Here is a 24800-nt window from a genome sequence, read left to right as displayed (position 1 = left end):
ACGCCATTTGTTCTTTTTTTGCGTAAGCGAGTTGGATTTCTGACGAAAGTAGCGGCAGGCAATCATTCGTTCCCTTTCCTCTCCGAAAACCAAACTGGGTATCTGAGAGCAAGCCGTTCGCCTCAACCCAATTGTCGAGACGTCGTAGGATAATTTTTTCCAACAATCTCCTGATGCAGGATAGCATTGCAATCGGTCGATACGAGTTATGATCGGAGGCTGGTTTTCCCGGTTTTGGAATGGCGATAACTCTCACTTGTCTCCAGTCACGCGGGACAATATTCTGCTCAAGCAACTTGTTGAATAAATTCAACAAGCGTCTTTTTGCTAGGTCAGGCAGATTCTTCACCAAGTTGAATTCAATTCTGTCTAGTTCCGGAGCATTATTGTTGCATGAGAGGAGTGCAATTGAAAATTCCATCATTGTCAAAGGCGAATCTATGAAATCGTTAATTGTGGGAGCATCGCGAATGATTTTCTGCGCAGGAGCAGAATCTGGACAAATTTTCTTGGCAAAATTAAATATCCAACGATTCGAAAAATCTTCGCTTTCATTAGTCACGTTACGATTCCTCATTCTTCTGGCTGTGTTCCAAAGAGTACTCATTGATGTTTCTCTTGACAAGCCATCAACGAAGCGTCTCCAATAACTAGACTTTTTGGCACGACGGAGACTGTCAAATTTGTTTTGCAAAATGAAATAATTTTCAAAGTTCTCACGTATACCCCCTTTCTGTTTCATAATTTCTTTGTAGGCAACTTGTTTAGCTTCATATGCATCAGAGCACTCTTTGTCCCACCAAGGATTAGGGAGCCGTCTCTTTATTGTCATTCCAGGATTGCATTTCGTTTGGGCTTGTTCTGCTGCTTCAATAATTAAACCCGCTAGGAATTCATATTCTTCGGTAGGGGGTAGCTCTTCTGTAGAAGCAAGAGAAGTGGAAATTAATGTTTCGTATGTTTTCGAATCAATATTTCGTGTTAAGTCATAAGGAACATTGATTGAATTCGTAAGGCCTAATTCACTGTTAATTGAAACAACGATTGGCAAATGATCGCTACCGTGAGGATCAGGTACAACCTTCCACGTGCAATCTAACCGAAGTGATGTCGAGCACAGAGATAGATCTAATGCACTTGGACGTGCAGGAGGTCTGGGGATGCGTGTTGTTTCGCCAGTATTTAAAACTGTCATATTAAATTCGTCACAAACATTGTATATGAAAGAGGATCGATTATCATTGTAGAGGGAACCCCACAATACTCCGTGCGAGTTGAAGTCTCCCAGTATCAGACGCGGAGCAGCCATGGATTCCACTACCTCGAAAATTTGACGTTGTCCAATTTGAACTTTGGGAGGTATATATATAGAAGCGATAGACATGTCTTTGCCTTTAATATTCGTTTGGACTGCTACAGCCTCAATGCCAGCAATCATGGGGATGGTAATTCTATAGAAAGAATAGCACTTTTTAATTCCTAGAAGCACTCCTCCATATGGGGTGTCTCGGTCTAGGCGAATAATGTTGAAATCATTTAAGTTGAAATTAATGTTTGAGGTAAGCCATGTTTCACATAGAGCAAATGCATCGCATTTTAAATTATGCAGTAAAATTTTTAAAGAATCAATTTTTGGTATGATACTTCTGCAATTCCACTGTAAAACAGTGATGGAGTCTTTCACCTTAGGAGTTGAATTAACCATTGAAGGATATAATTGCTGCAAGGATGGGCCATTGAGCAATCAGCTGCTCTAAAAATGTTCTAATTGTTGGGAGGAAAGCTGAAAGTATACTCTTTAGTGGTTCAGAAATATTGAATGCTTTAAAAATCCAATCAACAATTTCAGAAAATTTCAATAATCCTACCCCCGGCTGAGGCTCAGAGGAAGTCGAAATTTTATTATTTCCAGTAATGGTGTTCTGTTTGGATTGTACGTTCCCAAAACCGGGTGGAATTGATTTCGGTTTTGAATCGGAATTTTTCGGTTTTGGGCGCAGTTTATCTATTGGTGGAGAAATTTTAAGGCCCTTGCTTGGCAGCTTGGGAAAAGAAGACTGTTTTCTTTTTCTGGAATTTCCGGGTAAAACAAATGATGTACCTTCGCACGCTCCGTCGGAGTCAGACTGTTCCGAAAATAGAGATGTGTAAGTGTTTTCTAAGAAGATGGGTTTAGGGGTAGCATTTTTCAACATTTCTGCATAGGAGCGCTTAGACCTCTCCTTCAAGGATCGTTTAATTTTATCCTCGCGCAATTTATAAATGGGGCATGCAGGGAGCTCATGCGAGTTTTCTCCGCACATTAAACATTTTTCTGAATTTTCATTGCATGTATCCTCTTGATGAGAACCCCCACATTTGCCACACCGTGCCTTATTAGAACAGTAAGTGGCTGTGTGGCCAAGCTGTTTACAATTAAGGCAATTCATTACACGAGGGATAAAAAGGCAAACAGGGAGACGAATCTTATCGATAATGACATAGTTGGGCAGCGCAGACCCAGCGAAAGTCACTCGAAACGAGTCAGACAGTCGATAAACTTTTTTATCTCCTTCGTGTGATACTGAATGCAATTGCTTGCATTCAAGTATCTTTACGTCTTTAAGTATGGTGTCTTTGAAACGACCAACCCCATGCTTAATTATGTCATCAACAGTCAAACTCGATTCTGTGATGACCCCATCAATTTCAATTTCCTTTGAAGGAATATACGCTCTATACTCACGCGTAAAAAGCTCGCAAGAAGCAATTGCATTGGCTTGTTTGAGACTACCAACGACAATGCGTATTTTATCTTTATTAACTTTAACGATCTCTTTTACATCCGAGAATCGCGAAGTCAAATCTTTCGAAATTTGAATGATATTTAGCGCCTTTACTTTACGCCTAATAAATACAATCCATGGTCCCGTTGACGACTCTGGGTAAATTTTAATTCTACTCGGGTTTACATTTTCAACAGGCTTAGGGGGAGGGTCTGTTACTCGTTCTCCCATCTCTTCATCCATTTTACCTAGCAAGAAAAACTATCACAAAAAGGAATGAAAAATATACCTGTTATACCGGTAGAACACACCTCATGTGTTACGTTGTAAACTCGGTGCCCGTTGTTTGACAATGTGACACTTGCTGTCCTACTTCGTCGCGTTGCTTCTTCAGTAGAGAAATAGGCCTACCTGCAACACTTCAAAACTCTCTCCGGTTAAGCTGCTCGTCGGTATCACCACCACCAGCGCGCTCTCTCAGTTTCCACCACCGCGGTAGACAAATGTGGCTACCTGTGGCTTGCTGCGAAAATCCCACTGTCGATGCGGCACTTTTCGGTGCCGGTGGTTTCCTTATTCGTCGTACCACTTCTGCGGTAGACAAATAGAGCAAATGGGTCTACCTGTGACGCTTCCCCTCTCGTCGATTAGAATTGCTCGACGACACCAATACAAAATATTTTTCTGTGTGTACAGACACGATCACTGTCGATTTCTGCCACCGTGGTAGGCAAATTCGTCTACCCGCGGTTTGCTGTCAAAACACCACTTGTCGAGGATGCCGTTGACCACGCCTCCGACGTATCAACTGTCGACTCACACTTAACAAACTGGTCTCTCTCTCCCACAAAAATGCATACAGCGTCTCGCACTCCGTCACTCTCTCCAGAACAAAACCTTCAACCTGGAGGCACAACCGTCTCGGCCGGTTGCAAAAACTGTTATGAGAAACTGAAAATTGAAACTCTAACACACAATTTGGGTACAGGTTCATATAGATTTGACTTAAAATTTGTTTTAAAACAGAGGTCGAATTCGGGGTTAATAGACCCGCTAACACTTTATTCGTTACAAAAAGTTAATACCTAAAGAAGGTTGAAGATTTTTGGTAATTGTTTGACGATTTCAATTTCGGAAGGTATAATTTTTATTTATTTTCTATTTGGTGAGCCAGCACTAAAAAAATCAAACGTATTCTACACACAGTTTGGCGTCTCAAAAGATGTAAAATAATTATCATATTGTATATTGCAAAAATAGTTAATAATTGAAATTTATATCGTAAAACTAAAACCGAAATAGAAAGATTTTGACAATTTTCGACAATACTTTCAACCTTCAGTAGTATACACAAAGGTTTTTAACATTGAAAATGCTTTACTCCACTATGTGGGGCTGGTGTAAAACTAAAATCTAAAATTCTATCAGCGTTACAAAAATGTGGCATAATTTTAAATGACTGTATCGCTGTTAATTGTTGATGGATTTGTGTCATTTGAAAACCAATCGATTCAGAAAAGTCTAACTTAAAAATTGATTGCACCTTTATATTGGTACTTCAACTGTAGACTATTGAAAAATCCGTATTGTTGTAAAAACATTGGGAAATGTAAGAAAACAGACAAAGATTTCGTATACGTTTTGTTAATTGTTGATAGATTTTCATGATTCGAAAACCAATCGATTTAGAAAATTGCCAGTAAAAAATTGTTATCAGGTTATAGGGAAAACATATACAATTTTCACGTATTAGCGCAAGACTTTCCCTAACATAGACCTCATCTCGACACTCATAAGCGTTCTATACAGTTCATCGCTTGATATAAAAGAAATATTTCTGACCGAATTCCTTCATTGTCATGCCTGCACTGCTGGCAGAACCAGTTAGATTATCGCTGCTGCTGTTAATCTTTGATTCAACACGAGCCACGGAACGGGAGCGTTTGTTTATGTGTACTGGAAGGATTGTGCTCGCAGTTCCGAGCGACGATGGCGGAACAGAAGCGAGATGGCGAATTGCTGGTTTATGCCGTGCGGTTAGTCGTGCAGGCAAGACTCAAATCTTTTCATAGGATACTCGTTCTGTATCACAAGACTGTTATCAGTCCCTATTAGGAGGAATACATATGGAAAAAAGAATTGAATTAGAAAATTACACTTATTAACCTTCCGGAAGTCGCGCTAGTGCACGGAGTGCACGCTGCTCTGCAAATCTAGCGAAATCGTCTTTGCGCACCAGAGGCTGCTCGTTCAGTGGGCCATTTGCGCAACTTCCGGAGAGTTAACTTGCATTTAGTTTGTGCTCGTTAATTCTGTACCTTTTCCAGTGAATCATAATATAAGCAAATATTCTTCAAATTAATAATATATAAACCCGAAAGTTTTTGCAAAACCTTGAAGGAAGTCATTGAATGTGGCAACCCTGCCACTATGCGAAAACCACACCAAAAAGAGTGATGAAAATACTTTCATTTGTCGTACAAAAAGATGGTCTTTCTTCTGCATCAAAAAGTTGATAAAAAACCTGTTTTAATCCACCTAGCGGTGCAATTGTGCCTTTCTCATTTCTCTAAACTATGGCACGGAGGCTTTTTATGTTCAACATAATTGTGGAAATGTCCATTACATTCTTAGTACACTTTGCACTTATACACAATGGCATGCCAGCCACGAACTTGATGAGCTACGTGTCGACGGTGAAACACTTGAAACAAAAAAATATCATACTTCATTAGCCTAATCAGCATTAGATCAATGTTACCTGCTTTCTAACTCATTTTGTCATGCGGGGGTGGGTATGTGAGGAGGGCGAAAGTCCCATGAACGAACGACTCCCCAGCTTAAATTGGTATGCTTTGTGATATAGTGGTGGTTTAAAGATGATGGGGTTGAAAGGGAGGGGTATGAGGGCTGGATGGGGTGGTGGTCTGAGGGGTGATTTAAGGAGATTTTTAAAGGGGGGAGTGAACAGTAGATGGGGGATGTAACCCCTCTCCGTAAATCATCAACTACGCCCCTGTTAAAATCCAGAAACCTTATGCGAGTCGAAAAAAAAAATTGGGATTAGGTTGACGTTTTTCAAAGTGATTGCATAACCTTTCTATATGAGAAAGGCAAAAATGTGCAAAATCCAAAAAAGTGAATCTTCGTCAATTTTTTTTCGAGTTTGCATCAAATCTGGACGTTTCATGCACCTTGAACATAATTAGCATCAAAAATAAAAATTCTATTTTTAATTTTTCCTATAGTTTATATGAGAAATTTCTGTGTGGCCGCACTCTGAAACCCGTAATTCCGGAACCAGAATTCCGATCGATCCAAAATTCAATAGCAGCCGATGGGAAGGTTGCACCTTTCATTTGAGACTAAGTTTGGGCAAATCGGTCCAGCCATCTCTGAGAAAAATGAGTGACATTATTTGGCACATACGCACATACATACACACACACATACACACACATACATACACACACATACAGACTTTTTCCGATCTCGACGAACTGAGTCGAATGGGATATGACACTCGGCCCTCCGGGCCGGGATTAGGTTGACATTTTTCATAGTGATTGCATAACCTTTCTATATAAGAAAGGCAAAAATGTGCCAAAATCCAAAAAAGTGAATTGTCGTCATTTTTTTTTCGAGTTTGCATCAAATCTGGACGTTTCATGCACCTTGAACATATTTAGCATCAAAAATAAAAATTCTATTTTTAATTTTTCCTATAGTTTATATGAGAAATTTCTGTGTGGCCGCACTCTGAAACCCGTAATTCCGGAACCAGAATTCCGATCGATCCAAAATTCAATAGCAGCCGATGGGAAGGTTGCACCTTTCATTTGAGACTAAGTTTGGGCAAATCGGTCCAGCCATCTCTGAGAAAAAAGAGTGACATTATTTGGCACATACGCACATACATACACACACACATACACACACATACACACATACACACATACATACACACACATACAGACTTTTTCCGATCTCGACGAACTGAGTCGAATGGGATATGACACTCGGCCCTCCGGGCCGGGATTAGGTTGACATTTTTCATAGTGATTGCATAACCTTTCTATATGAGAAAGGCAAAAAGATTCTTTTTTTGACATGAGCTGCGTGTGGGGAATGTTCGTCTGTGTGTACGCAGGAGAAGCGAATCGCCGGCAAGGTTCGAATCGTTTCAAAGAATTCTCGTCATGAATTACAAGACAGTTATCTGCAAACCGTCCTTATTAGAACGAATATATAATGGAAAAGGAAATGAATTAGAAAATTCCTTGTATTAGCTTGTCTTAAATGCGTACTTGTTAACGATCAATTCTGTATCTTTACTATTGAACAATAACATTAAAAGTAACAACGTAACACGTGTGTGCCTTGAAAATGATGCGATATTGATATTGCGAACTTTATCCCCAAATAGACTCACAGCAAAATAATTTTGTCACATGAAAATATGCTCACACCGTATCTACCATAGTTTAATTCTTGCAGTGGCTAACAAAAACAACATTTAACACCCTCTGTAGGATTGTGGAAAAGATAATCGGTTTGTTTATTTGCTGTTCTCCATGCAGTTTAACGTGTGAATATTTGTTTTTCTGCTTTCAAAATGTGCACGAAAGTCTACCTACAGACGAAATTGTCAATACGATGAAATAAATTCGCGCATGGTGTTCGCTAGTCATGCTGCATTTTCAATGTAACGGTGGTCGTGTCTTGTACACAACCTTCTATATTTTTTTTTACACGATGGATATGTACTGTGTAAAAAAACCGTGCAAAAAACCGTGTTAATTGCAAAATCCGTGACACCGCGCACTAATTTGACATTAAATTTGAGTTCAGCGACACCAAATTCATTAAAAACATATGGTTATGGAACGAAACTGTCTAAAAATCTATGGTAGATGAAGGGAATGCTGGTCAGAAGGGAATGGATTAAAGGAAGGGTGGTGTAACGAGAAGTGGGGTGGGGGATTACGCGGATGGAAGGTGCAACACCCAACGGCATATTATACCCTCCAATTGAGACATGAGTTCCAGAAGTTTCGATAGCAGACAATATTTTCAAGGAATCTTTGATTGGCCATCAGTGACTTGCAACGAGAAGTAATTTGATGACTATTTCAATGGATGTTTAACCTTTGAAGTACTACGAATGTACCGGTTTACATGAGAAATTCTTAAGTCGCCGCAGTAACCAACCAAATGTCAGATATAAATGAAATTCAATGGCAGTCCATGGTAGTATTGTATCTTGTTCGCTGAGAAATAGGTGTTACATTAACCTAGGAACTTGGAATATGCCCGAGGGCATCAAGAACAGTCTTTGGTGGCCAATGTGGTCAAATGATGATCATTAGTGATCTAGACCCGCAAATCCAAGTAATGTAGCCCCCTTTTAATATGTATTACACCATTTGCACATCATGGAGCAATTAGTTTTGTATGGGAATTTGCTGTGTGACCGCACTCTTCCACCCCACAGTGCTCCAGAATGCGAATTTAGCATGAATTTTAACTTTTTGCTAAAATTAAATGACTTAGCCTTACAGCATGTTTGGCAAAGTCGTTGTACTTTGCAAGACCGTTCTTTTTGTTTAAACCGATGCTAGGGTGGTTGTAAATTCAGCAATATTTAAAACTAGCTGTAACCCGGTGCGCTTCGCTACACCCGCTTCGACTAAACAAAATATTTTTAATATACTAAAAATAACAAATATTTTTGTTACTAAGAAGAAACTTATTGTAATTCTCGCGGATAGACAATGTTCTTAGTTTGACCACCTGGAGCACAATTAAATAAATTGCTCTGTTTTCCTACACACAATCGTTTGAAATTCTTTGGTATCATTCGAATTCGAGGTAGCAGTACATCTGCTCCTTTATATTTTCTAGTTACAATGGTCGCTTAAATGAAATTTTTCAACCAAAGCACAGTTGTGGTGGGTCGATGTTGCGCAGTAACTATTATAATAGGCACACAAAGTTTCAATTGCAACACATGCGGTGCACAGTGTTGCAAAACGACGTTTTCATAATCAAAATTCAATAACTCCTGAATCATTGGTTTTGGAGAATGAATTTTTTCGAAGAAGTTTCTAGATAAAAAATATTGATGCATCTTTTGATATAATTAATTGAGTGAGTAATCCTCTGAAAGTGAGATAGAAAATTTATTTCCCCAAATAATTTTGCTAGAAGCTCGCTGTCTTCAGTAAAGTTCTAGAAAATATTATTGTGAAAAACTTTACTGAAGATACTAAAGCTCTATATAGTAACTGTAGCGAGATATGTAGGTTTACTTGGGATAGACTCCTTAAAACAGTTTTTCGAATATAACTTTTTACGATTACTTTTTATTATTAAAAGTGTCTTCTATAAAGTTGTTAAAAGCGATAAAATACACATTTTTTATAACAACGACGAATCTGTAGCTCTCAAACAACAAAGTTATTGTCAATTTTCGAATATTTTTAGGTCAATTTACACCTTAAGCATCTTCCTTAATCGCAAAAATTCGTAGAAAGAACTTTTTTCTTTCGATTAAATATAAAAACCCTCGTCTGACGGAGACTGCTGGGTAGGTTACGTATAAAATCAATACTCCTGAAAGCATGGTGGATCGGCTGAATTAAATAATTCAGCACGATAATCCATAGATTTATATGCGAAACAGAATTTCCATCGATTTTATTTTGGATGGAGTAGTGTATGAAATTGAAGTCAATATACGCAATCGATTAATTCTTCAACGGATTGTATTATTTTACAAAATCATGTGGAAATGTGGTCGAATTTATTGTTGCATTTCAACATTTTCCCAATTCATATATCTAACTTTTTTGGCGAATTGACCTGCGAAGGTGACTATAAGAATCATTCAATAAAAGAATGCACATATAGTGAAAAGGTCTGTTTTCGAAACATATTTCCAATGATACGAAGACAAAACGGAGTGTTGATGGACGTGGGTAAAGTTAATTCATAAAAAATGGCGCATTTAAAAAAATATTTTGGTGATACAGAGAGTGTTAGTATATTCATTCACTTTCCATATAATCACTGCACAATTGAATAATATTACTTCAAATATCATAGCAGAATACTGAAAATTGAGCCAGTGACAGAGAATCTCTACAGGTATCTCGTTGAAAACTTGTTTTGTGGTGTACATCTTAAATCAAAATATATTGGACCAATCGCTTTCAAGGTTTGCACAGTTCTTCTACATATCCCCATGTATTGATCGAAGCTTTTATTTTTTCTTCATATTTAAATTTTTCGTAGCATTCTGCAGCTAAAAATGCAATTTTCGTTAAAAAAAATAGTAAAACTTATTTTTGTGAACAAAGTTATGATCTTTAATAATGTTATGATATAAAGGAGAACTGTGCAAAATTTCAAACAATTTGGTTCAGTAGATTTTGAGTTATGCTGTACATCGCATTTATTCGAGGTGTCTCCTGAAGATTCACTGTAATACACCCAATTTTCAATATTTTGCGGTGAACATTTATGAAAATATTGCTTAAATGTTGCATTATGGACTGAATAGACTAACTCTCGGAATCGCCAATTTTTTTTTTGAGTACGATATTTTTTTCAACAATAATCCTACCCCCTTAAGCAAGAACTGATTTCATCAGTAGGTGTCGACTAACGGGTAAAATTTGACAAAGATCGCCGACCACGCCACCAAATATACGATTGATCCCTTTTATGGGTCATCTTGAATTCGTCCTATATAACAGTGTTGCATTCTTTCAGCATTTTGCTTACACCCGAATTTTGATTGATATTGTAACGTTTTACGTATTTTAGGGCAGAGCTGTTCGTCCATCATCCAACAATGTTGATTTAACTTCAGATGAAGCGATCGCCAGTGCAATTTTCAATTTAATTTTCGACAAATTATTGCAATTCATCAGTATTATGCTGTCATTCGCGTAATAGATCTCTATCAAATAAATTCTTGCCATTCCATTTATGTGCTGGTAAACATACATGCAACAAAATTGTAGATTTTTGAAGTAATTGACAGATATTGCATCAGAAACCCTCCCTCTCCTTCAGATTCCGAAGCCAACAATCATGTCCACCTTCTTGGTGGAAGAAATACTTATGCCAAATCCTATATAATATATGTAGCTAAAAAAAGTTTTTCAGTACACCCCCCCTTCTCCTTTTCCTCGGCTTAGGTACTTCTCACCCTCCCCGTCGTGCACACAAACCACCCCATGACCATCTCCTTAGTGGAAGAAATACTTATGTTAAAATTTTATTCATCGCTAATAACTAATAATCACATTGAATGAATAGATAAGGTTTACTTCAGAACTCTCTTCTCCCCCCCCCCCCTTTCATGGTCCACTCCTATCAACCATTGGCTCAGTGGGAGAAATACATATGTCAAATACTAATAAATTTGGAGATATAAATAATTTTTTGCCTAAAAAACACCCCCCCTCCCCTTAAACTCAGTGTAACCCCCCCCCCCCTTCCAAAAAAAACCATGCCACGAACATCTTCTTGGGGGAAAGAATACGTATATCAAATTTCATCAAGATCGGACTTGTAGTTTAGAAGTAGTTAGCGGACATACATACAAACATACATTGATTTTTATATATATAGATACAACTTTTTAACGGTTTGAGATAGAGCTTTACTGTCTTCGATGAAGTTGTAGAGCAACACATTTTAGACAAACTTTCTTAAGACATACAAGCTTTTGCTTTTATACTTTCCATTGTACGGGATATTCAAATTTAAGCTTTAGGGTGTTCCTTAAAAAACGGTTTTGTTTCTATAACTTTTGAAGTTTTTATTTTACGCTAAAGTACCCTTTGGACAACTTGAAGATTATTTTAGGGCGCATAATTTTCTTTAAAACACCAACTACCAAACTTTTTTGTTTTAAAGTTATAAGAAAAATATAACTTTTTCAAATAGAATTATCTTCAATTCGGGCACTGAACATTAAATACCGTTGCTTGCATATGAAATAGCATGCTTTGTAGTATAAATCACCAAAAAATGGCAAATATGTTTTTTATATCTTGCAATATTTACTCAAAAATAGTTTATTTTTAGTAAACAGTATATATAACTTTCTAACGAGTGAAGCTAGAGGTTCAATATATTAAGACAAATTGTTCTCTTTCAAAATATCTGAAAGTATTTCTAAAGTGATCTTAATGAAAAATCAAAACTACGAAAAATACCAGTTTTTCAGAAACACGCTAAATTTTTTGGTAAATTTCTTGTAAAATGGAAAGTATACGACATAGAGTTTCAGTGTCTTCGAGAGTTTTTAAATTTAATTTTCTTCAATTTTCTGGAATACACCTACCTACTATTTAAAATAATAGAAAAGTATTGTAAAGTGCAATATTTTATCATGAAAACCAAACTACATTTTTTATATTGTTCACCGTGAAAGTAATTTAAACATATTACAAAGAGTCAATACATGAAAAACCAAACTTTTAATATAACTTTTTCAGTTTTCATTTTTTTTCCAGCCTTTCAGATGTTTTTCAGAGTTTTTGAAGACGAACATTTTCTTCTAATACATCAAAAGTCTAGTCTTTTTCAAATCAATTTCGTGAAATTTAAAAAAAATTTCGCATTCGCCATTTTTTGCTCAATTATAACTCTAATCATGACCTTATCTATAGTTCAAAGAGAATTATCTTTTGTTTGCCCTGAATGAGTGATATTGTTATTACAAAAAAAAAAACAATTTTGAGCGAAAAAGTGCTCATAGCTTTTCAACGGAAATATTTAGATATATGGTGCCATGAAACAAATTATTCGCCTTGAAACAATCTTAAAGTTGTTTGATGACTACTTCAGTTTTAAATGAATACAGCAAAAGTTGTTTGAATAAAACTGTATTTCTACGAAACACCCTAAGCTCCGACTTGAAATTTATTGCAAAATAAAAAGTATGACAGATAGAGCCTACATGTCTTCAGCAAACTTTTCCAAAATTTGTCGTTCTACAACTTCGCTGAAACTCGTTTGGCTCTTGCTAGAATGATTGGAAAGTTATTTTTTTTATCTTGGTAAAATTAGAACCACCCTAACTGTTGTTTTAACAAAAAGAGGGGGCTCATAAACTACGTAAACTTCTTCAAAGACTTAATAAGGCTAAGTTGTTTAGTTTTAGTAAAATTCCTGCTAAATTTGTATTCTGGACCGTTGTGGACCCGTAACTCTGGGACCGGAAGTCCGATTGACGAAAAATCAATAGCAGCATATGGGAGCCTTATACCGACAGACTAAATTCCTACAAAAAATATCGATCCGCCAATTTTACTACAACACGAGCTCCACCTTTTATACACGGTCCCAACCACTCATTTGCAAAAGGGTTATCTCTCAGACTTGTGAACAATTTTTCACTAGTGGTCTATCTCCCGTATACTTGCGCATAAATAGATATGAAATGACACCATTTGTGCTACGTAATGTAAACTACTAAATATTATCTAACAGAATAAATACAAAAATATACACACGATTATATCATCATATAGACCTACCTGACTGTCTGATGTAGTACTTTTCGACACGCTCCTGTTGTCATCATCCCCCTCGAACGTCGATCCATCCTCCAGTTGCGCATCCAGCAGTTTCCCGCTGGACCCTAGCCCATTGACCGTCTGGCAGAGATTACCATCCGTATCGAGCAACTTCAGCTCCTTGGAACGATTCGCAACCTGTTCGATGGACCACTCTTCGATCGTCTGCTCCGGATCGGAATCGATTGGATCCGATTCGACGACCTGCTTGTCCAACTGACCCTTCATCCACTGGGCCAAATGTAACGCACTTCCCTTGGGGACACCGGTCTTGTTCATGCTCCTACACTTCTCATCGATCATTTCTTCGACCTGCTTCGGGACTTTACTCGACCTCGACTGTGTAGGGGAAGCGTGAAAGAGACGTAGAGAGAAAGAGAAACAGAGATAGAGAACAAAATAGAGCAAACACGCTAAGTCTACGACTACGTCACTACAACACTAAAGATTCGAAATCTGCCTCATTGGTACGACCCGGAATCTGAAAATAGCTAAGTTCGGCTGCTATCATGCCTATTTCGATGTTAGCATTTGTGATTGGAGTGATTTGAGAGAACCAAAAAATTGAACGCTTGTCGGTATTACCAGCAAAAACCTCCTAAACTACAAAAATCCTAACTAATAACATCGTAAGTCCGAAAACATAGTAGCCTGGAGAGTCGCTGATCAACGGCAAAGGTAAGCTGTCCATCTTTTTTCTATTTCGCCATAGCAATAAAACCAACAAGCGTTTAATTTTTAGGTAAAATAAATTTATTTTCACGCTTCAGTACTTAGAATCTACGGGTGGTGGCTCGAAATTGTCTGGGTTTGCAGTTTGCATGCTTGATTTGGCATCCTTAGTTTCTAATTTGAACGGAAGATGTTGCACATTCAGGTTTATGTTATATATTCTTTGGTTTTCATCGTCAATTCCACTGTGGTCAACAGCTTATCCCTGATAGCTACTCAATGAATGACACGTGACGATCTATGCCCTAAATTCCATTTGCTTCCACTATCTAGGATGTCGAAAAAAATTCGTCTCAATTGAAAAAGCTAATCACGACATTTATAAGTTTAGGAAAATATGTTCGCCTTGTTTTATTGCACACAGTATGTATTTGGATGAATGTTACATTAAATTCTATTCTCAATAGACGGCTACATCTGAGCAGATTTGACATTGTTTACTTTTTTTTTGTTGTAAGTTACGCGTATCTAAGTACAAGTATGAATTGCTTAATACTATGTTTAACTGTTATTTTTATTTAGTGCTATCTCAATATTGTTGCCAGTTTCCCAGTAAAATGATTTGATCATTGTTCATTTATCTTTAATTTCACTTCGGTTCAACGTTTTAATCAAAGCTTTCACAACATTAATTCACGTAGGTATCTAAGATTTATGAAATTATTATTATTATTATAATAATTGCTTAATATCTTACAATTCGTTGACTCTTCTCGATTCTGTAACATTCTAAATCAGACTTTCGTTCTAAATTTGGTGCCCCAATCTTTGGTCATACGGCGCACGAGGTTATTCGATGAGAATAGGATTCATAGCATTGCAAACGATTGTGGGTGACTGGGGGTAGGTTCGATACCTTAAGCATAATCATTGTTCTAAAATATCACCAAGCTATTAAAATTACAATTTATGTGCAGAATATTAGTCTCAATAAGATATCATTTATTCAGTGCTTTAACAAACTATTTTTTTCAATTTTTGGTTAAAGAAAAAGAAATTAAAAATATTTGGCGTTCGGTAAATGCTGCGGTTGAAATTTACACTCTTTCAAAATGTCTTTCTAATTACATTTTATATTTGAAATAAATTGTTTGGTAGTGGAGATAAAGTGTAATTGTATGAATTAGTGTTTGGTTCATGGTTAAGAACCTCTCGAGCGGTGATTTACTGTCATATTTGGAGAAAAAAATCGTTCTACATATACCATCAAAACTCAACCGTTACAGAGTTATTGAACTTTATGTGTTAAAAACTTATTTGTTTTAAAATACCTCTAACTCAAAAAGTATACTTTGTATTTCAAATCTTTTGGATCCATTGGGAAGGTGAGAAAATTTCCCATTGAGTGATGCCCTCACATGTTTCAACTAATAAGTTTCAGTAACCTTTTCAACGAAACTTATTTAAAATTTAGCAATTTTGATCGATTTTTCGTTCATTTCTTGAAAATTTTAATAGTTAACATCATCATTTTAATAATTTAGAATGTTAGTATTGAAGAGCCACATAATTCGTTCTTTAGTATGCTGCACTTATCTTTTCTGGTTTTCATGTGTTTAGGTTATTGAACTTCGACATTTTTATCTCATTTTCACTAATACTAGCTCTAATTGAAAAAGTATGGCCCTTATTGTACTTTTTTTCTTTTCATTCGAAAGCCAATGAAATTTTACAGAGAAAAATGTATTAATACATTTCAGTTAAGTGAATTTAGCATTCTTTCAGAAGTAAATTAGTTTAAAGTTAGTGTTATTATTAGCATTTTCGTTAATTTTCTTAAAATAGTAAATAATAAAGATAACCATTATTATCACGGAAATAATGCTTCTCAGCAAGTTCTACAATTCTTTCCTTGACTCCATACAATTATCTCATTTTGCATCGACACAATATCATTTTTATCACATCGTTTCATATGCAAAAACAACGATTTCGAACCCACTAAATTTATGGTGAGATCATGCTGTGTTAACTATTAAATAGCAGCGAAATGAAAAGAGATATGGATAAAGTGAAAAATAACAAGTTATAGAGATTGTTGAGGGGCACTAAATGAACAATAGTAACGATTAATTTTGTTGATTATCAATTAGAATAATTACAAAACTCATCGACAAACACTAATTATGAGTAATTTTACTATTAAAAAGTCATTTAGTACCCTTAACTAAGAGATATTTGTACATAGATTTATAGAAAATTTTCTCAGCTTTCCAATGAAATCTTGGAAATAACGATATAAAGCATATTTGTTAGATTATAGTCTTCTAAGCACTTCCAAGTCGATTACTGGAAAAGTTTAGTAATGAAATTACAAAAAAAATGAGTAGAGATAGGAATATGATGTTGAAGAACAAATTATTAATCGTCTTAAAACCCTACTTTTGGATAATAGATATTTCTATAATCATAAATCATTATTTTGAGAAAATTAACGAAAACCGCCTCAAAAACACTAACGTTTAACTACTTTACAACTAAAATGTAATTAAAACTAATAAACTGAAAGATATGAGAACAGCATTCAATAGGAAAATTTCTCACCTTTCGAATAGATTTAAAAGGTTTAAAATACAAAGTATAATTTTTGATTTAGAGGTATTTTTAGACAAATAAATTTTTTATACTCTTTTACAACTCTGTGCACACTTTTACAACTCTGTAACGGTTGAGATATGATGGTACGTGTAGAAAATTTTTTTTTCTCAAGTATTGCAGTCAAAGTCTCGAAGGGTGAGAGGTTCTTAACCATGAATCAAACACCCTATACCATATATATATATAGGGTTTTCCCCAAGTCAACGTAAGTAAAAAAAAATAGTTTGAAGTCAAATTGACTTCGTATCAATATTTCAGAGTATATTTGCTTCGTAATGACGTATCGGTCATGGACCGATTGTACGATAGGCCAATTGATTCGAGAATCTAGAGCATATCAGCTAGTGAAAAGGGTACTGCTTGTGAATTTTTTTTCTAGATATATGTCGCTGCGTCGTTTATTTCTGTATAAATCATTATGAATCTTCAAAAACAAGGTGAGATGCAACAGTTATATTGCATTGAGGTGTGATGTATAATATGCATCTCTATGGATGTGACTGATATTTGTATCTTATGTTCTTTTCGAAATGAAATTTGTGTCTTGCCGTGTTTTCTCATTCGGACGGAAAGGAGAAAGGGGAGGAAGTAGAAATCTATTCATCAGGGAAGAAGTTTATAACTTTGACGGACAAGCTCTGTTGAAGGACACCCCACAGGTAAGGCCGTGTGGTATCCGGCCTAGAATTGAGCCACTGGAGTCCTGCTGCCATGTCGTAGGAGGCGACTGAAAGTAGGAGACCCTAAGTCAAGGTGTAGTTCCGTGCCGAGGACTTAATGATTGGAGGGTCTAAAATATGCCAGTCGCGCACGGAGCATTTTGGGTTTTGCCCTTGCTGTGTTATGCGAATCTCTGACACAGTGGACCATTATTTTCTTCGCAAATCGTGGGAATCAAATGATCATGTCCCATTTAAACCTGATATGGCTCGCTAAATGCGTTAACATCCCAACTCGCTTGGTGTCCTCTAGTTGTTGTGCAATTTGTGTTGGAGATGAAATGTACAGTTCTCTAATCAACAATGGTTAGAATAGCACAAGTCAATCTCCAACATAATCGTACAGCAACTATGAATTTATCTCGACTCATGCAGGAAGGTAAAGCTTCCATAGCATTGGTTCAAGAACCGTATTTCCATAAAGGAAACTTCTATTTTGGAAAGTTACTTAACACTGCCTTCATTGCTTACAACAAGACAGGCATGACTAACCCACGTGAAATGCCTCGTGCTTGCATTCTTGCAAATAAGGCTATTGACGCGTGTCTCATATCGGAGCTCACAACTCGCGATATCTGTGTTGTCACAGTTACATTGACTGTCGGAAACGTAGACAAGAAATATATATACTGTTCAGCATACCTACCGCATAACGAATCATCTCCTTCTGATGATTTCAAAAGCGTTGTATCATATTGTAGCAGAAATGGGCTTCCGCTCATTATCGGCAGTGATGCGAATGCTCATCACATCATTTGGGGCAGCTCAGACATCAATCTGAGAGGCTCTGAACTGATGGAGTACATAAGTAGTACAAATCTCCATATTCTGAATGTGGGAAACCGACCAACTTTTGCGAGGTCTGGGAGGGAGGAGGTGTTAGACATAACACTTTGCTCTGATAGAATTTTGCATGAACTGGGAAATTGGCAGGTTCCAAATGAAACTGAACCGTCTCTATCCGATCATAAATATATATTTTTCGAGCATTTTGATGTCACCTTCAATGTGGTGACATATCGTAATCCTAAGTCTACAAACTGGGACCTCTTTTTGGAAAACTTAGCGACTAAATTTCATGGATATTTTCCGAAAATTAGTCAACTAGACGACTTAGATGACGTCGTGGATACGACAAACTCATTCATATTAGCATCCTACGAAGAAGCTTGTCCACTTCGTACTGTTAAATCGACTAGGGGAACCCCTTGGTGGAGGGCTGAGCTTGATAGAATGAAGAAAGTTATGAGAAGAGCTTGGAACCGGCGTCAGCGTGATGACTCCAGGGCTTTCAGGTCAGCTCGTAGTGCATATAAGAAATGTCTTAGATCTGCAGAACGGGCTGGCTGGCAAAGCCTATGCACTAATGTCTCTAGTCTGAACGAGGCTAGCAGATTAAATAAAATTCTCTCCAAATCGAATGATTTTCAGATGAACTCCTTGAAAACCAGAGATGGTGTTTATGTGACAGACGAAAAAGATGTTCTTAATTGTCTCTTCGACACACACTTTCCAGGTTGTATCGATCCGCAGTTGATCAATGTTCACAGATCTCATTCTGGTGATTCGGACTCGTGGGCGCTAGCACGCACATTGGTTTCCACTGAATCGGTCAAGTGGGCAGTTGACAGCTTTGCTCCATACAAATCACCCGGAAAAGATGGGATACTTCCCGTGCTACTGCAAAAGGGATTTGATATTCTTAAACATGTCTTGAAAAAGATTTTGCTTTCCAGTCTTGCTACCGGGTATATCCCGAAAGCATGGCGAGAAATAACTGTTAGATTTATTCCCAAAGGGGGGCGCTCAAGCTATGAAGAAGCCAAGAGTTTTAGGCCTATCAGCTTAAGTTCTTTTCTTCTGAAAGCTTTGGAACGGATAATCGATCATCACATCAGGAACGTTAGTTTAGTTGAATATCCTCTGCACAAAATGCAACATGCATATCAGTGTGGGAAATCCACGATCACTCTGCTTCACGATGTTGTTTACAACATTGAGAAAGCCTTCTCGCTCAAGCAATCTAGCTTGGGTGTATTCCTAGATATTGAGGGTGCTTTTGACAATGTGTCCTTCCAGTCTATTCTGGAAGCGACGCGCGGTCATGGGATACCTGCATGTATCTCAGGTTGGATAAACGCAATGCTTAGTAACCGCATACTTTGCTCGTCACTGCGACAGGCTGAGATACGGAAGTTGAGTATTTGCGGTTGTCCTCAGGGCGGCGTTCTGTCACCTTTGTTATGGAACTTAGTAGCTGACGGCTTGTTGAAGAAACTCAATGAGCTTGGATTTCCAACCTACGGGTTTGCTGACGATTACCAAATACTAATTACTGGATTTTGCATCGGAACAATCTTTGACTTGATGCAACAGGCATTAAGAGCTGTCGAACAGTGGTGTCGACAAGTTAAACTATCAGTTAACCCAAGCAAAACTTCAATGGTTCTTTTCACGAAGAAGCGAATAACAACCGGGGTTCGTCCCTTGCAGTTCTTTGATTCTGAGCTGCTGTGTGCAGATCAAGTCAAATACGTTGGAGTCATATTGGATTCCAAACTGAATTGGTCTGCTCACATTGAGTTCAGAGTCAAGAAAGCGTGCATGGCCTTCGGGCAGTGCAGACGAACTTTTGGAAAGACCTGGGGTCTCAAACCTAAATACATCTATTGGATTTACACGACAATTGTACGTCCAATACTGTCATACGGATGCCTTGTGTGGTGGCAGAGGGGAGAGGTGGTGACAGTCCAGTCAAAGCTAAACCATCTGCAAAGAATGGCGCTCATGGCGTTGACTGGTGCTTTCACCACGACTCCGACTGCTGCTCTTGAGGCACTTTTAAATATCAAACCATTACACATACACTTAAAACAAGAAGCACTATCATGTGCATACAGACTGCAGGTTACTGGGCTTTGGAACAGTAATCATGTTGATCTTGCTACCAGTCATACACGATTGTGGTCACAAATGGTTACATGGGGTGAAGATATTCTTGCTCCCAGCGATATTACACTCACTTGTAGTTTTCCTTACAGGACATTCCATGTTAAGATTCCCTCTCGAGAGGAGTGGTTGTCTGGCTTTATGGAAAGACAACAACAAACGCAAGTGGTTTGTTACACTGACGGTTCTCTGATGGAGGGACGTGCTGGTGCTGGTGTCTACTGTCGTGAAATGAGACTGGAACAATCTCACTCACTAGGTAGATACTGTACTGTATTCCAAGCAGAAATCTTTGCGATTATGTGCGGGGTGCAATCGGCCCTTCAACTGAGTTTGTCCGGCAGAGTTATAAACTTCTGCTCCGATAGTCAGGCTGCAATCAAGGCCCTTAGCTCAGACAAATCCCGGTCCAAGCTAGTGATCGCGTGCCGAACCCAAATCGAAGAACTAAGCATTGTCAACACTATTTACCTTGTCTGGGTGCCCGGACATTGCGGTATTACTGGAAATGAATGGGCTGACGAATTGGCCAGGGCAGGTTCAGCGATTGACTTCATTGGTCCTGAGCCCGCGCTGCCAATTTCGACAAGTTGGATAAGGGAAAAAATACGGTCCTGGGCTTCGTCCGAGCACCGCAATTATTGGAGAAATCTACAAACGTGTCGCCAAACAAAGGCGTTTCTAGAACAACCATGCCCAGTGGTTTCGAAAAATCTCTTACATTTTTCGAAGCTCCACTGCGGCATGCTGACCAGGGCTTTAACCGGCCACTGCAAACTCAATTATCACATGGCAACTATTCAGCGCGCTGAGTCTTTTTCATGTGATCTTTGTGAATCCGACTACGGAACTTCATATCATCTGATATGCAACTGCCCAGCGCTAGCGCAATTGCGATTACGAGTCTTCAGCCGTCCTTATATAGACGAAACCATGTTTGGTCGACTGAAACTCAGAGACATACTAAAGTTTCTTATCCAATGTGGTAAAGAGCTTTAGGCTTATTCGCAGGCAAGTTGAACTACTTGTGAGTTTAATTTACCTGTTGTTTATTTTTTGTTTTGTGCTGTTTTTCCCACCCTTCCAAGTCTACTTCCCCACACCTCCTTGTCCTTTCCTTCCGCTCAGGAAATGATGAAAACACACGGCAAGGCACAAATCCCCGACTATGTACGGGGAACGTGCCATTTGAGCCAATATATTCTGATTCCTGATTCCTGAATCGCGAAGATATCTGCTCTCAATACAGTACAGTATCTGCCTAGCAAACGAGACTGTTCTAATCTCATTTCACGACAGTAGACACTAGCACCAGCACGTTCCACCGTGGCGGATCTTCGAACAAAAGTCGGACAGAATCTAAAATGTTGCCTAATTTACACGATACGGCTGTGCAATAATTGCAACGTCGCACTTTGTTTTTGTTTTCGACAGCTACAAGAGTTGCTGTCCTATGTCACAATGACGTGCTCCCGATTTCATGAGCCACATAGCTCCGATTTTCGTGATCCATTTAGCTGCGAGATTTGTCGCAATCTACTCACATAGTCCCTGGAGGTGAATTCACCTTACTGCGACTGAGATTTCCACGGCGGCGGAATTTCTCCCGATACCACGGTGGTGGATCTAGCCTGCTCAATGGACATACCAGTAGGTGCCAAGATTTGTCGCTAATTTTCACTAAAACTAACTAAGAAATATTCTTAAAAAATAACTTTTCCAAAAGGAACTAAAAGAATTCTATGTAAAACCTTACGCACATTTTTGACGAACATATTTTATTTTTCTATGTATAAAATATTGCTTGGGAGTTGTCCCTGAAATGCCACTTCTTTACGTCAAAAATAGGATTTTTTAACATTACACTCCAACTACGATCATGCAACCTTGAATTTGAAACTGTTTTACATATGTACCTTAAAAGGCAGTAAAATAACTTATGGAAACTCACGGTTAAGCGAGAGATCTAAAAAACTAAAAACTATTTGGAGGCTTGTTTTTTGTTTGCCAAATCATGTAAACTGCTTGATTTATTATTGGGGAATATGGTAATTGATGGAAGAGAAAGTAAACAAATAGTGATTCTCATTTGCGATAAGCCCTTTTCGCATTTTTATCTAGAAATTCCCAGGCCTGACGAGAGGGGGGGGGGGAACTACCCTGGGGCCCGGGTCTGTTTTGGGGGCCCGGATTTTTTACTGAATTAAATTTATTTTAATTTAATTGATGAAGTTTATTGTTTCTTTCGATACTGCAAATATATTACAATCAACTACGTTCCAATCGTTCCAATGGTTTTCTGAATTACGTGAACGTAACCCAATTAGATTCATTTAACAGTGCAATTGAACCATTCTGGTTTCATTTATCGCAAGTGTTTGTCAAAGTGTACAGTATGAAGTTGTATACAATTTATCATATTCTTAGCTAGCTGTTACTAATAAAAGTTGGATATTTTCGGAATGGGGTTGACGAGTAGATGACGAAAATCAATGAATGAAGCCACTTTGAAAACCAAGATGGCGAATTCCAGTTAAGACATCTCTGTAACCTAAAATATTGACATATTCGAAAAAAGATAATCATAGAATAGATATAGGTATATTGATTTGTGATGCGGATGATATGATTATAGAAAACTTCTCTGAACCAGAAGACGCTATATTGGCCTTCAAAAGGGCATCGCTCATCTACTCGGCAAACCCGCTTAAAAATACCCTCATAGTTTATACAGATATTGTTCGAAGGTACCATTTCTATCATCTACTCATTAAGCCCGTTTCAAGAATTCCCAAATTGTTAGGGTTATCGAGATTATTGTTATATCGGAAGTCTCCATCCTGGATTTCAAAAAGGTGCCAAATATCCATTTTCATCATGTACTTATCAAGCCCGTTCCGGAAATACCCATATTGTTAGGGTTATCGATAATGTTGCTCAACCAACGAATTTTGATAAGAGTGTGAAGCGAATTTTTTTACGATCTAAATTCCAAAAAACGAACTAATTCAATTTACGAACCCTTGGCTTGGTCCGTAAATAGAGGTTCCAATGTACACATTTGATGCAGAAACATATGGGAATTGAACTAGATACTTATTCTACCTATTAGTATTCACCAAAAGTTGAAACTCTTTCTCTCACAACTCTCTGTCTCAGTCTTTCTAACAGCAGACTTCGCTGTTGGATCCCAGTCATCGCAATCGGAATGTTTTCTCTCTGAATGTTAGCGCAAATGTAACAACTGATTCCAAAACCAATTTTACCATGTTCAGAAACCAATAAAGAAAATTCTTTCAGGTCATAGTGACAACTGCAATAGCTGCATCCAGTGCCTCAAAATCATCAACATGTACCAACAACAAGAAACAAGGCAGCATCAGTGGTGCGAAATTTTACATTCAATTGCCTATTTCTGATTAATTTGCTGAATTCAATATTCAGAAGCCCTCAAAATTGACTATTTCGGAATCGCGTGATCTAAAACGTAAAGATCAGTTTTTCAACATTCACCCCACCCTTCTGCATTTTTCTTCACTCTAGGGTACCTAACATGGAATTGAGACCTTATATACAAAATCTGCCCCTAACTTGACATATTTAATAATTTTCATGATTTCCAACCCCACTAGGTTGTTGTTAATATACTAAATAATTAAAAAAGATCAAATGCTCATGAAAACCGGTTCTGATGTAGTAGAGACAAGAAGAAAACGCCATTTTTCATCATTTTCCTCCTATTTTGCGAAAAACAAAATGCGGACTAAGCACACTGAAATTGTTTTACTTTGTAGAACAGTGTTATTTTTTATGAAAACCATAAAATATTAAAAGGTTATCTAGCAAAAACTTAAATAACTCATACCCCATTAGCCGTAGTTATACACTTTCTTCAGCAAAAATACGCCCCTATATTTAACTAACTGAAGTGTTTCCTATACTTTTAAAATTTTGTACATACCCAGTTTAGAAAAAAAACTATTGAAAAACACCAAAAATTACACTTTTTACTAAGTTTTAAAAGCTTTGTCGCTCTTATAATCCACAATTTGTGCATACTAACTAACCAAACTTCTCCATTTGGATCTCCAGAAAAATAAAAAAATACTGAAAAAAATCTAAGACAGTTCAGGAGCACTTCAACAAGCATGAATTTGAATTTTTTCCCAAAATCGGCCCATTTTACAAAAAATTAAAATTCGCCACTAGTAGGGAGCGTTTTAACAAATTCACTCCGAAGAATAAAGTGGTCCTGATACCCTAACCTTTCATTTAAGAAGTGAACCTGATGACTTTTTTTAACATGATGTCATTTTGGGACACCCTACTGTGCAGGTAAGCATTTCCTATAGGAAATGAACCGGGATACAAACTTGCGTACAAGTTAGAGAAGCACTTGCTCACGAATAAATTGTATGTGAAATCAGCACGATACTTGT

General features: G+C 37.5%; 1 protein-coding gene across 4 annotated transcripts in view; it reads right to left on the bottom strand.

The window, feature by feature from the left end:
* The window catches only part of LOC131692276 (uncharacterized), a 110246-nt gene that overhangs the window by 21745 nt on the left and 63701 nt on the right, over positions 1-24800 (bottom strand). For all 4 annotated transcript variants that reach the window (XM_058979235.1, XM_058979236.1, XM_058979238.1 and 1 more), the window contains exon 12: positions 13325-13702. In XM_058979235.1, the coding sequence (XP_058835218.1) occupies positions 13325-13702 (378 nt within the window). The remainder of the gene's footprint in view (positions 1-13324; positions 13703-24800) is intronic.

This window comes from Topomyia yanbarensis, chromosome 3, assembly GCF_030247195.1.
Source record: "Topomyia yanbarensis strain Yona2022 chromosome 3, ASM3024719v1, whole genome shotgun sequence".
In the NCBI taxonomy this organism is placed as follows: Eukaryota; Metazoa; Arthropoda; class Insecta; order Diptera; family Culicidae; genus Topomyia; species Topomyia yanbarensis.
Note: the sequence above shows the minus strand (reverse complement) of the source record. Positions and strands in the feature narration are given on the sequence as shown.